Genomic DNA, 11,327 nt, shown 5'->3' on the forward strand with positions numbered 1-11,327 from the left:
AACAATGTCTTGCTCACATTCCTCTGCTGATCATACTCAACATTTTCCTGATCTTGGTTATATATAGCTCCCTCGCTAGCATGCCCTACTCTGTTGAGCTTCACTCGGTTAGTCCCTTATCGCCATTCGATTGCCAAGGATTTGGTGTCTACTACGAATGACACGACCTTTGACAACTCGATCCCCGCCTCGACCACTGGTTCTCTCCATTCACCTGCACCAAACTATCCAATCCAGACCCCGTTACCTGTGAAGCTGCGTTGCTGGTCACCCCTGCGTGTAACAAAAGAGGAAGTGCGATAGCGGTTCGCGTTCAATGACACCCACACTAATCACTGTCACTTTGGCCTATCCGCTGAAGATAACTAGGACTCTTCGAAGGGACTAAGGCATGATAAAACATACCCCAGGGTGAGTCTGCTCGCAAGATTAGTTAGTCCCCAACACCGAAGTTACGCCACTACTTGACGATGTTTCAGATAGATAAGCCCACTTCCAATCTCACGTATATCTCCCCCAGCCTGACTTGCACTGCATGTACCCCAAGCACGTGGAAAAGTACTTCCGGCAGACCCTAGAGATTTTGCAGAAATCGCAAGACGTAGGCAGAGGTCATGGAAGCATTGCCGGATAGTCTGTCGGTGTGAGTATCACAGATCATTCCTATTCCAGGCAGCGGACTGTCGGAATGGACGGGAGTGTGGGATCTGCACTGCAGTTGTGAGACCAACTGCAGGGGTTCTGGAGTCGAGTGGAGAAAGTGGATATTACATATGCACCTTGGAAGATACTTCCGAGGTCGGCCCTAGGGTACGAGTAATGATCCTTCCTATACTGTAGCCCTGGAGCCTTGAAGGAATTCTAGGTGGACCCCTGGGCCCGTGAAGCCGCTGACATATCGCGCAGAGTCCACTCATGGACGGGTCAACGGGTGATGGCTGGTCATACATTCAGGCACCGGTGGAGTATGGCGAAGCAATCATCTAAGGAGTGTTGAATGCGAAAGAGGGGGAATGGAAAAGTGAGGATTTTTGATGCGCCCTCCGGTCACACGATCCAACCTTTAGCTTCTCAAAATCAGAGAGAAAGCTCCTTTTAGTCTCAATTTTATATCTACCAGGAAATGGACATTTATTGGAACTAGTACTTCAGTTGAGAATTGACGATTGATATATACAACATAAAGTAACAGGAAATCAAGACCTCTGCCATGGGGCCATCTTACTGCGCCCCACAGACATATTGTGAAGTGGAATTGTGGCAATTATCCACAATTCACAACCTGGAAATGCGAACGAAGTCAGAAAAGTTGAAGATTTACTCCAAAACACCCTCTCCGACGCAGCGCTTCAGAGGGTAACCGTCTCCCAAGCAAGTAGTAACAACACCCTTAACCCAGGACAAGGAGTTCGCTCCATATCTGTAAGTATCATGGGTGTAAGAATCCGCCTGGTAGTACTCGTACTGTCCACTTCCAGGCTGTCCACTGAATACGTAACCCCTCTTGCGTTCGACCAGGGGGTTGCTAACAATAGCACCCCATCTGTTCTTCGGGATAGTCATGGTAACCGTGCCGGTGAGAGTAGCCGTTTCGGTGTACTGGTAGGTGACGGTGGTGCCGATTGTCAGGAACTTTTCCACGGTGGCGCTAAACGACTGAGCAACCGAGATGCTGTTGGCGACCATCTGGCCCGATGCCATAGCAGCGGTGGCATCGGCTTCGTTGGCATGCACGATGGTGGACATTGGGATATCCCAGTTGAGGAACTTCTGGTCAGGAAGAGGGATGATGAACTGGGCGCCGGCGCGCTTGCTCAGACGTTTTGAGGGGGCGGAATCATCGGACCCGGTCTCGATGAACTTCGGGAGAGTCTCGGTAGGCGGGGTCAGAGAGACTCCAGGCAGATGGGTAGCTAGGTCTCTTTTGTTGATAGTCTGCGTGGTACCATCGTCTAGAAGAAGAATAGCCGCATCGGTCGTGTCGGTTGGCAAGGCAGACACGAGTGCGCTGTTGGCACAGAGAGAAGCAAGGAAGACAAGGTTGAACTTCATGGTGTCCAACAAGAAGAGGGATGGTAAAATAATGGATCCTGAGAAAAGTGATATCGCAAAATCGACGACGGAAAGGAGACCCTATTTAGAGTCGCTCAGAGAAGGCAACGGGTTTCCGGACTGCCACAAAAGATTGTGTACTTTGTCGAACTAGACGAATCCATCATCCGGAGCTATATTCCCGCAATAGATCTGCGATCACCGTACTCCGAACAACATAGAATCTCAGGATACTCACGCAATAACCCGCCTTGTTTCACTCGTATACTTCCGAAAAATAGCCGGGGATCTACCGGTGAGGATATCAAACCATGGTGGAGAGACATTGTGACATTTTAATCAATTTAACTTCGCCCGAGAGGTCCGAAGGATTTATGTAGATCATGGGCCTCTACGCGTGAATCTACTGGTCAAATCCATTGGCCCTGAGGAAAGTTCGGGCAACTGAGACCTGGGGAGTGTAACGGCTATGGGGCGCATTGTTGATCCTGTTGATCCTCTGATAGATGTGTGGCTGTGAGACAAACGCCTTGGGGGCCAAATCCAGTTCATCCTTCAAACTGCACTCCGTGCTCCATACGGAATAGTAGCAACGCTGCTGGAAACCGACTATTTTTGACTGTCTTTATAAAGCCAATATAATTATAAAGATTGAAATCCATCTTGAGCATATACATTCACTTGTAATGAAGATTGGAATGATTGATCATTGTACCAGTAACCTAAACGATCCATGGATATGCAGCTTACACGTGGTGATATCCGGGAACCTTAATATCTACCTAAACTCTAAACGCTTGCAGATCAACTCAAGAAGTCGACATCATCCTGAAACATAGCCCACATCTAATGACCTTGCAGGCTGACAGGAGTGACAATGAAACGCATATATGCAATTCCGGAAATGAGCAACAGAGATCATCATTCTAATGGAGATTGTTCGGGGATTTTGTCTTAGTTGTCTCACCTCAAGAAAGGGGACCTGGATAATCTGACGTTCCGACAGACAAACTCAATTCAGAAGTACTATCTATCTAGGTCCTTTTTAACGTACTTGTCTGGCATTTCTAGCATCATTTAAATTTACGTCTGCCACCCGATCTTCGAAAGTCAGTTTGATAATCACCTCCGATAATATAATCATCAACATGAAGTCTATTTCACTTATTATCGCAGCTCTTGCTGTTGGGTAAGGCCTTCTCCAACCTGACGTATTTGGTAACAGACACTGATACTTGGTAGTGCTTTTGCGGACCTCCACACTCAAGGTGTTTGCATCGATACCCCTGGCGACGGAGTGGTAAGTACAACTTGGAAACTTGTACCACCGGGAGAAAGCATTTCTAACTGCATTCTAGGAGGTTTACAACAGAGCTGCCACTGAAAAGGCATGCACTGCCTATAAGAACCGAAACACCGGTAGCAAGCAATGGGATACATGCCCCGATTGTACGCTTCTGAACGAGAAGGACCTGCTATACTATTGCGAGTCCAAGGGATCCCACATCGGAGGTGATGAGCTAAACTATTACTGCAAGCAAAACGGTGCAGGTGACAGCGTTGCTTGGTGATGGGGGCTGAGAAGAGCAGCCAGGATTGAGGAAAGATATCGCTTGTTGCACTTTGTATTTAAACAGATGCGAGCTGAATTTATTTAGGCTGATGCTGTGTTTTTGGGCTGAAGCTATATGTCTACTCCCTGGGATCCCGTTGACATCCCTTCGGTTGTTGTGTTTTGTCATTCGTAATGTAGCATCGGCGAAATGGTCCTCAGGTAGTCAGGTTATTAGGTGCGCTTTACTTAGTAGTAGTAGCCATTATAGATCCCTAGTAGATTAGTGTAATGAATAGTACTAGGGATTACTAGTGCTAATTAAGGATTATATGACCCATGCAGTATTCGATATTATAGGGTTAGTAGTCTACTGCATATCACGAAGAATGTTGGAAGAAGGGGTCTCTAGCAATAGAATTATAGTTAGGGGCGACGGTAAGACAGGTGATGACATGAACTTTAGTATCATGAAGCGGAACTGGTATATGTTCAGAACTTCTCCATCTGAGTGTATGGATGAGACCACAGAGCAGGTATGAGGTTTGGTTAGCGGCCACCGCTGAACCTGTTTCCTTGGAAACGGATATCCCGTCTTGGTGGTGCTAACCCTAGCTACCTGGGCATCTTGTGTAGGCGGTGCGCCCAACAGCCCTATGCCGATGTGGGTACATTTCTTCGATCTTCTATAACACAATTATCGCGAGCTTCGTATTTGTCATTATATATCTACGGAATGTGCGAAGCGACTATGCTGAGATAACACCCTAGTATTCGGTAATTTTGCCCCAATCTTCCAGGATATGTGCAAGGTTCCTGAATTGAAGAATGCTAGTCTGTAGCTCTACTGAAAAAGCTTCAGCGACTTGGTCAGTTCCTTGGGACGGTACCTCGGCATCCTGGCATGAACAGGCATCTCCATTACTCGGAGCTTTATGCCCTGGATCCAAGTCCATCCACAGTCCCAGTATAGCGAGCAAGGCTGGCTACCCCTAGTGCAACGATGTGCTGGTCTGCTAACAATGGCTTGGGGGTATTATGACAAGAGAACATATCTTGAGGTCATGACATGTGTTCAAAAAGATAACGGTGCAGTGGTGAACGGGACCGCCGAGTCATTCAAGTGTCAACACAAGATTCAACAGGATAAGTTTTCATAACATAATTAGTACACTTTACCCTAGATTCAGCTTGACCAGCCACGTGATCATGCGAGTGGATGATATCTTGGTAGAATGTATAGCTGGGCATTCCCCAATAACCTTTTATAATGTGAGAACTATCTGATTCGTTTGTTTGGCTGTCGCCAATCTTATGACGGCTACGATCTGGCCATTTCATTTCGTCAGAACTTAAAAAAGTCCCAAATAGCCCAGTTCCACAAATGTGATCCTTGCATCCGCAGAATGCAGCGTGCCGTACCTTAGAAGCCGCTGAGCCCTGTGGCTGAAGTGTAGAAATGAATGGTCCCTGACGAAATTAGCAAACGACCCGGTGAGGACGAGACAATAACACGGTTACATTTGTAATGAAAGGAGAATTCAAGTTCTTCACAGAAAAAAATAAGCAGAAGTATTTTTGGCTGCTGCAGGGCCCGTACAATCCGATAATCCTTTATATGGTTTGGGGTATCCCAGCCCTAAACTCAGACAATGCTTATGACTCCCACATTAGTATGCCGATCATGGCTGATCTTTTGGCATTCAGTCCACTCACACTGCACTATGCCTACTTTATTCTTACACCTGCCATTGGCAGTGCCATATTCTACACGGCTTCGTCGCATATCCATGATCTCCACTATTCCGATGCTTTGTTCATGTGTTTCAGCGCTATGACAGGGGCTGGACTGAGCGTGGTACGTCCTCCACTACTGATAGTTCGCATCCTGATATGACGGCTGACTTTTTTTCTCTCCAAGATGGACCTGTCTACATTAAACAGTTTACAGCAGGGCACCTTGTTTTGCCTTCTTATTCTCGGACATGCTTTTCCCATCATCGCAATCATCTCTCTATTTCGTGCCTGGAAGCTCCGATCTGCTCTGCGAGATAACTCAAACGGGGAAAAGCAAAATCAAGTGGCCTGTAACAAACAGGGTGCTCTTTCTGCCAAAGATACATGCAACGCAAAAGCCACCACTGTAGTGAGAGAAGTTCAACCAGATGTTTCCTCTCCCTGTGAGCCTGAAGGATCGTCTGGCGACTATGGCTTTATCGTCGTCACAGACCTGAAACATCCCGAGCAGAGCCAACAAGTCACCTCTCTCATTGTTGACAAGGAGAAGGTCCTCGGAAACCGCAAGGCACATATTTCCTGGCTAAAGGGCATTGTGCAACGCGCAAGCAAACACCTCTCCTGCAAGAAGCCAACCAACTACAGAGAACTAGACGAGGTAGAGTATAGGGCACTTGCTTTAACGGCAGTACTTATCATACTCTATTTCATCGGCTTCCTCATTCTCGGTATCGTGAGCATTGGCCTCTGGTCAAAGTTCGTCCGCCCAGACATTCCACGGGAGGATGGAGCCTCCCCCTTTTGGGCGGGAGCTTTTCTTGCTACATCAGCGCTCTGTAACAACGGCATGTCCCTCATTGATACTAATATGGGCGCTTATCAAAAGGAGTGGGTGATTCGTCGCAGAAAGTTATTTGTCGAGGCATTTCGTTGACACGATCCACAGACCCTTTCCGCTTCTTGCCTGCGGCGTTCTTATCCTTGCTGGGAATACGCTTTTCCCTTGCCTATTAAGATTCCTTATCTGGGCGTTAAGACAGATGTTGCCGAATAAACCCACTTGGCAGGAGTGGCGACGATCTTTCGATTTTACCCTCACACAATCCCAAAAAGCCTGCGCTTATTTATACCCTGCTTGGCATACTTGGTTTATATTGGGCACAGTCGTGGTCCTCAATGCCATCATGTGGGGTGCTTTCGAGGTTTCTGCCATCAATAACGAGGAGATTGGCTCTCTTCCGGTCAAGTTCCGGGTCCTAGATGGGCTCTTCCAGGCATTAGGTATTTAATTCTGGCCACTCATCACGGATTAGAGCTGACGAGGGATAAAGCCGTGCGTGGCGGTGGATTCACTGTTGTGGCATTTGATCGATTGCCGCAGGGGTTGCTTATTCTATACGGTACGTGCTTTTTTCCAACCCGAAGATGGAACTCCCATATTGAATAGGCAATTTGCTAAGCGAAATTTAGTCTTCATGATGGTGAGAACTGATTCTTCTGTTCAAAATATCAGTAGCTAAGCAGGCATGCCTGGTTGTAGTATATTTCTGCTTTCCCAGTCTCAGCTACTATCAGGTATGGCAGCCCCCAATCTCAACTGCTTGCAAATCCATTCTGACATATATAGCAGCACCAAAATCACAAACACACAGTTCACAGCCCCGCCTCAGAAAGAATCCCATCGCTCGAGCCTCTCAGGCCTTCCTCACGCCCGTTTCGTTTACCAACAACTTCGCTCTCAATTCAGCCACGATATTTGGTGGCTCTCCCTCGCCATTCTTCTCATAACAATTACCGAATCGGATCACTTCGAAGCCGACCCCTTGGCCTTTTCTACCTTCAGGATCATTTTTGAAGCTGTGTCTGCATACAGCTACGTCGGTGTGAGTTTTGGGTGTCCCGGCCAAACCTATTCGTTCTGTGGTGCATGGCACACATTTAGCAAGGTATTGCTAATTGCAGTTGCATTGCGAGGAAGACATCGTGGCCTATCGGCTATTTTTGGTAATGCCGATCTCTTTCCCCAATCACGGGGAGGCACCGGAGAAGAAAACATGGAGTTGGAGAAGAACGGGCATGTAAATACGAAGGAAATGTCGGTTGGCTGCGTTTAAGATACCCTAAAGCGATCCTAATTTTTAGCGACATGTGCCGGTTTCTGTTCAATACACTTGGTCCAAAAAAGAGACATTTAAGACACCTTCATCACCGTAATATTCCCCTGGGATCTCAGTGCCCAGGAGTCACAGTATCATTCTAGCGCGAAGTTGCTTCTTTTATTGGATGCGTAGATTTCAGTTTAGTATCGCTATATTGATTGACGAAGCGTCGTCAGACTGTTGCCACGTAGCATAACAAATTCAGGTTTAGGACTAGACGACTAGGCATTCGTTTAAAAAGGGGTTAAAACTTAATGTTTATGCAACGCGACGGAGTAGTTATGGGGAAGATAAATCAACTAGCGGTTATATACGGAGTCCGAGTACTACACTGCGAAACCCCTGTCGCGCCCTGACCTTTCAGCATATCCGCCCCCTTCTTTATTGGACATTGAGGACTTGGAAGATAATTACCGCGGCTAGTGAATTCTACAACATCAGTGTCGTAAGATGCCACCGGATACTGCGGAACTTTGCATCGCCTCATGCTTCCCGCGGTCGATTCGGAAGGATGACAAACGGAAAAAAAAAGACTCGGAGGCTTCCGTCCGCGAAGACGGTGGCGCTCATCAGAACGCCCTGATGTTACATCTCATATTTACCCCCTCGAGGGCCTAGCTCTGTGCTTGAGGACAACGGGTGGGTTCCCGAATTGGATTCATACTCTGAATAACCGACACATTTCGAGAACAGACGGAGAATTTGGAAGACAAACGTACAATCCATTGGAGGGGAAATTGATGATATTCCCGTTTAACAATGAGGTCTTCCGAGGATGCCCGAGGTGACAGATCCAAGTTCTTCATGGGGCTTGGGGCTCGAGGCAAATTCATTGGTATAAGTACCTTTTGTATGAGAACGCAGTACAAAGTATACTTATGTTCAAGGTTTGCCACCCGCATTTCTTAATGAGACTGCACCATGGGGAGGCAAATTGATGTCATAAGTCATAACATATCATTTGACTTTGAACAGTAGGCCAAAACCTGTCATCTTTGAAGATCTCTCTTGTATCAAAGTAGATGATTAAAGAACGAAGGAAATTTAGAGATACTAGGTACCTTTTGTATGGCGGCCCCACACAAAAGGTACTTATATTAAGAACTTCGCACTAAACTGCCTAGTTAATCCTTTGCATTATGATTCAATAAAAAGATCTCAAGTTCTACGCTAAACATTCCCACACCCCGCATCCTAGAGAAAATGGATCGGATCCATGCGGGATTCATCAACCCCAATTCCCCTGAAACAGCACTGGAGCCCAACCCGCCAAGACCCGGGGTTTTGGGAAACAATGCGAGGAGTCTCCCGGCCCCGAGGCCTGATAGGTAGCCGAGTCTTGCTTCGAGAAAATTCTAGTGCCAAACTTGCAGCAAAGCTAAACGCCACCGTTGGATTCTACTTTTTCCAAGCTTTATGTACAATTACTTTAAAAACTTCCCTTGAGAACTGGCCTTTTTAGAGGCAGACTGTATGATCTGGGGTTGAAGTTGGGGTAAACCTAATCCATAGAGTACATAAATCTTTGACTAAATTTTTTCCTAAACTTGTTATCGAGATAGTTCTTGGAATTCAACGCCGGGCCGGGTACGCCGGGCCGGTAACATCTATGATCGGGGTGCAGACCGCGTACGGGGTTGGCTCGCCCGACGCCGAATACCCCACAAATGTGGACGGCGCACCGGTGAAGATACGATTAGATAATCATGTCCCGGTCTCGGTAGCCAAACCCATGAACGCATTTTTTAAACGTCGTCAGAGTTGCAACCTCATTGGCATTCTACCCCGGAGGACACCCCCCCCAGAGTGTGCTTAAGCGAGTTCCTGATTAGACGGTTGGCCTCCCCACAGTCAGCAGCTCGACTAGCATTACATATCTGGTAATAGAATCTTCTCTTAGCCTTTATCTCCGCCAAGCAAAAACTCTGGGCCAACCGTTCCTTTTTGGGCCTCCACACACCGTTTTCTGCGTCTTTTCTCTCGCCCCAGGCGTTTTTTCTTTCTTCACTTTTCCATATCATATACTATTCAACATGAGTCTCCCTGAAGCACCTCATCCTGTTCAGGACAACCAAGTATACAATGACTCTACCGATATGGAGAAGAAGGCCTACCCGGTAGAGCCCAATGATGATCCCTTTGGAAATGAAGAATCTGGGGAAGTGAAGTATCGCATTATGCCATGGTGGTAAGTATCTCACTCTGCTTGCTGTCTTTCTTGTGTTGAGGAGCACAGTTCTGACTTTTATACAGGCAAGCTGGAACCCGTGAGAGCCCATCATTAACCCCAATCAACAGGAACCCCTTTCTAATGATATTCATCTAGTGATGGTCGCTGAGAACATCTCGCTTGGTATTCTATCTCTTCCGTCTGCAGTAGCAACTCTCGGAATTGTCCCGTAAGAAAATATCTGCCTCGACGACGCAGGAAAGAAAGCTGACCATCTCTTAGGGCATTTGTCATCATTATGTTTTTGTCCGGCATCTCCTGGTACACTGGATACACCATGGGCCAGTTCAAGAAGCGTTTCCCGCAGGTACACAGCATGGGTGATGCCGGCGAGCTTCTTCTCGGCCCCATCGGACGTGAGATTTTCTTCGTCGGCCAACTGCTCTTCATCATTTTCTTGATGGCCAGTCACATTCTTACCTTCTCCGTGTTGTTCAACACCATCACGAACCACGGTACTTGCACCATTGTCTTCGGAGTTGTCGGTTTGATCATCAGCTGTCTTGCCGCTCTCCCGCGTACAGCAGAGAAGGTTTTCTGGATGTCCATCATCTCCGCCATCAGTATCCTGGTAGCTACCATCGTCACGATGGTTGCCATCGGTGTCCAGGCCCCCGATAATGTTCAGAACGATATCGTCACGACCCCGACCTTCCAGGAAGGTTTCTTGGCCGTCACCAACATCGTCTTCGCCTTCATTGCCCACGTCTCTTTCTTCGGTATCATGTCAGAGATGCAGGATCCCGCCGATTTCCCCAAGGCCCTCGCTATGCTGCAGATTATCGATACTACTATGTACGTCGTGACTGCTATGGTCATCTACTGCTATGCCGGCCCGACTGTCGCATCCCCGGCTCTGTCTTCCGCTGGACCTATGATGAAGAAGGTTGCCTACGGTCTTGCCATCCCAACGGTGTGTTATTTGTCTCCTTATAGTTGGTTCGGGAATATGTCTAATCATTGATAGGTCATTGTTGCCGGTGTTGTTTTCGGCCACGTTGCGTGCAAGTATATCTATGTTCGAATCTTCCGCGGCGACCGTTCGCACCACATGCACCAGAAGACCTTCTTGGCTACGGGTACATGGGTCGCTATCGGCCTTAGTACCTGGACGGTTGCGTGGATCATCGCCGAGTCCATTCCTGTGTTCAACGAATTGTTGAGTCTGATTGTATGTTCCCGAGGTTTCTTGCTGTTTATCACTAGACACTTACTAATTTGTTGTGCAGAGTTCCCTCTTCGGAAGCTGGTTCAGCTGTAAGTCGAGTTCTGAGACCAAGACATTATGACAAGATCGATTGCTAACCGCGAACAGACGGACTACCTGCCATTTTCTGGCTCTTCATGAACTGGGGACACTGGTTCTCATCGCCTGGAAAGATCATCCTGACTATTGTCAACATGATCATTCTTGGAATTGCTTGTGCTATCGTATGTCTTGTCTCTCCGCGTGATTCTGGATTTCCTGCTGACAAGACTAGTGCGGATTGGGACTCTACGTCTCGGGCTTGGCTATCAACGAGAGCTCTTCCAAGGCTAGCTGGACCTGTGCCAACAACGCCACCTAAACTCGGTTATCACGGTGAACATATGTTAT

General features: G+C 47.4%; 4 protein-coding genes across 4 annotated transcripts; 3 read left to right on the forward strand and 1 right to left on the reverse strand.

The window, feature by feature from the left end:
* Nucleotides 1–1,317: 1,317 nt before the first annotated feature.
* N7525_005578 (uncharacterized protein) lies at nt 1,318–2,052 on the reverse strand (the record flags this gene model as incomplete). Its single annotated transcript, XM_002564636.1, has 1 exon — nt 1,318–2,052. One exon carries the CDS (start codon nt 2,050–2,052, stop codon nt 1,318–1,320), a length of 735 nt encoding a protein of 244 aa, XP_002564682.1.
* Nucleotides 2,053–3,200: 1,148 nt separating this feature from the next.
* Nucleotides 3,201–3,623, forward strand: N7525_005579 (uncharacterized protein; the record flags this gene model as incomplete). The annotated part of the gene is made up of 3 exons (XM_002564635.2): nt 3,201–3,241; nt 3,295–3,352; nt 3,411–3,623. The coding sequence occupies 3 exons, from the start codon at nt 3,201–3,203 to the stop codon at nt 3,621–3,623; spliced, it is 312 nt and encodes a 103-aa protein (XP_002564681.2).
* Nucleotides 3,624–5,279: 1,656 nt separating this feature from the next.
* N7525_005580 (uncharacterized protein) lies at nt 5,280–7,455 on the forward strand (the record flags this gene model as incomplete). Its single annotated transcript, XM_061213444.1, has 7 exons — nt 5,280–5,462; nt 5,556–6,229; nt 6,288–6,622; nt 6,673–6,741; nt 6,812–6,822; nt 6,882–6,916; nt 6,969–7,455. 7 exons carry the CDS (start codon nt 5,280–5,282, stop codon nt 7,453–7,455), a joined length of 1,794 nt encoding a protein of 597 aa, XP_061070465.1.
* Nucleotides 7,456–9,533: 2,078 nt separating this feature from the next.
* Nucleotides 9,534–11,298, forward strand: N7525_005581 (uncharacterized protein; the record flags this gene model as incomplete). The annotated part of the gene is made up of 8 exons (XM_002564632.1): nt 9,534–9,688; nt 9,754–9,767; nt 9,827–9,899; nt 9,953–10,643; nt 10,698–10,901; nt 10,960–10,987; nt 11,046–11,161; nt 11,212–11,298. The coding sequence occupies 8 exons, from the start codon at nt 9,534–9,536 to the stop codon at nt 11,296–11,298; spliced, it is 1,368 nt and encodes a 455-aa protein (XP_002564678.1).
* Between the last annotated feature and the right edge of the window lie 29 nt (nt 11,299–11,327).

This window comes from Penicillium rubens (assembly GCF_028828025.1).
Source record: "Penicillium rubens strain IBT 27055 chromosome Unknown utg000002l_segment0_segment0, whole genome shotgun sequence".
NCBI classification, from domain to species: domain Eukaryota; kingdom Fungi; phylum Ascomycota; class Eurotiomycetes; order Eurotiales; family Aspergillaceae; genus Penicillium; species Penicillium rubens.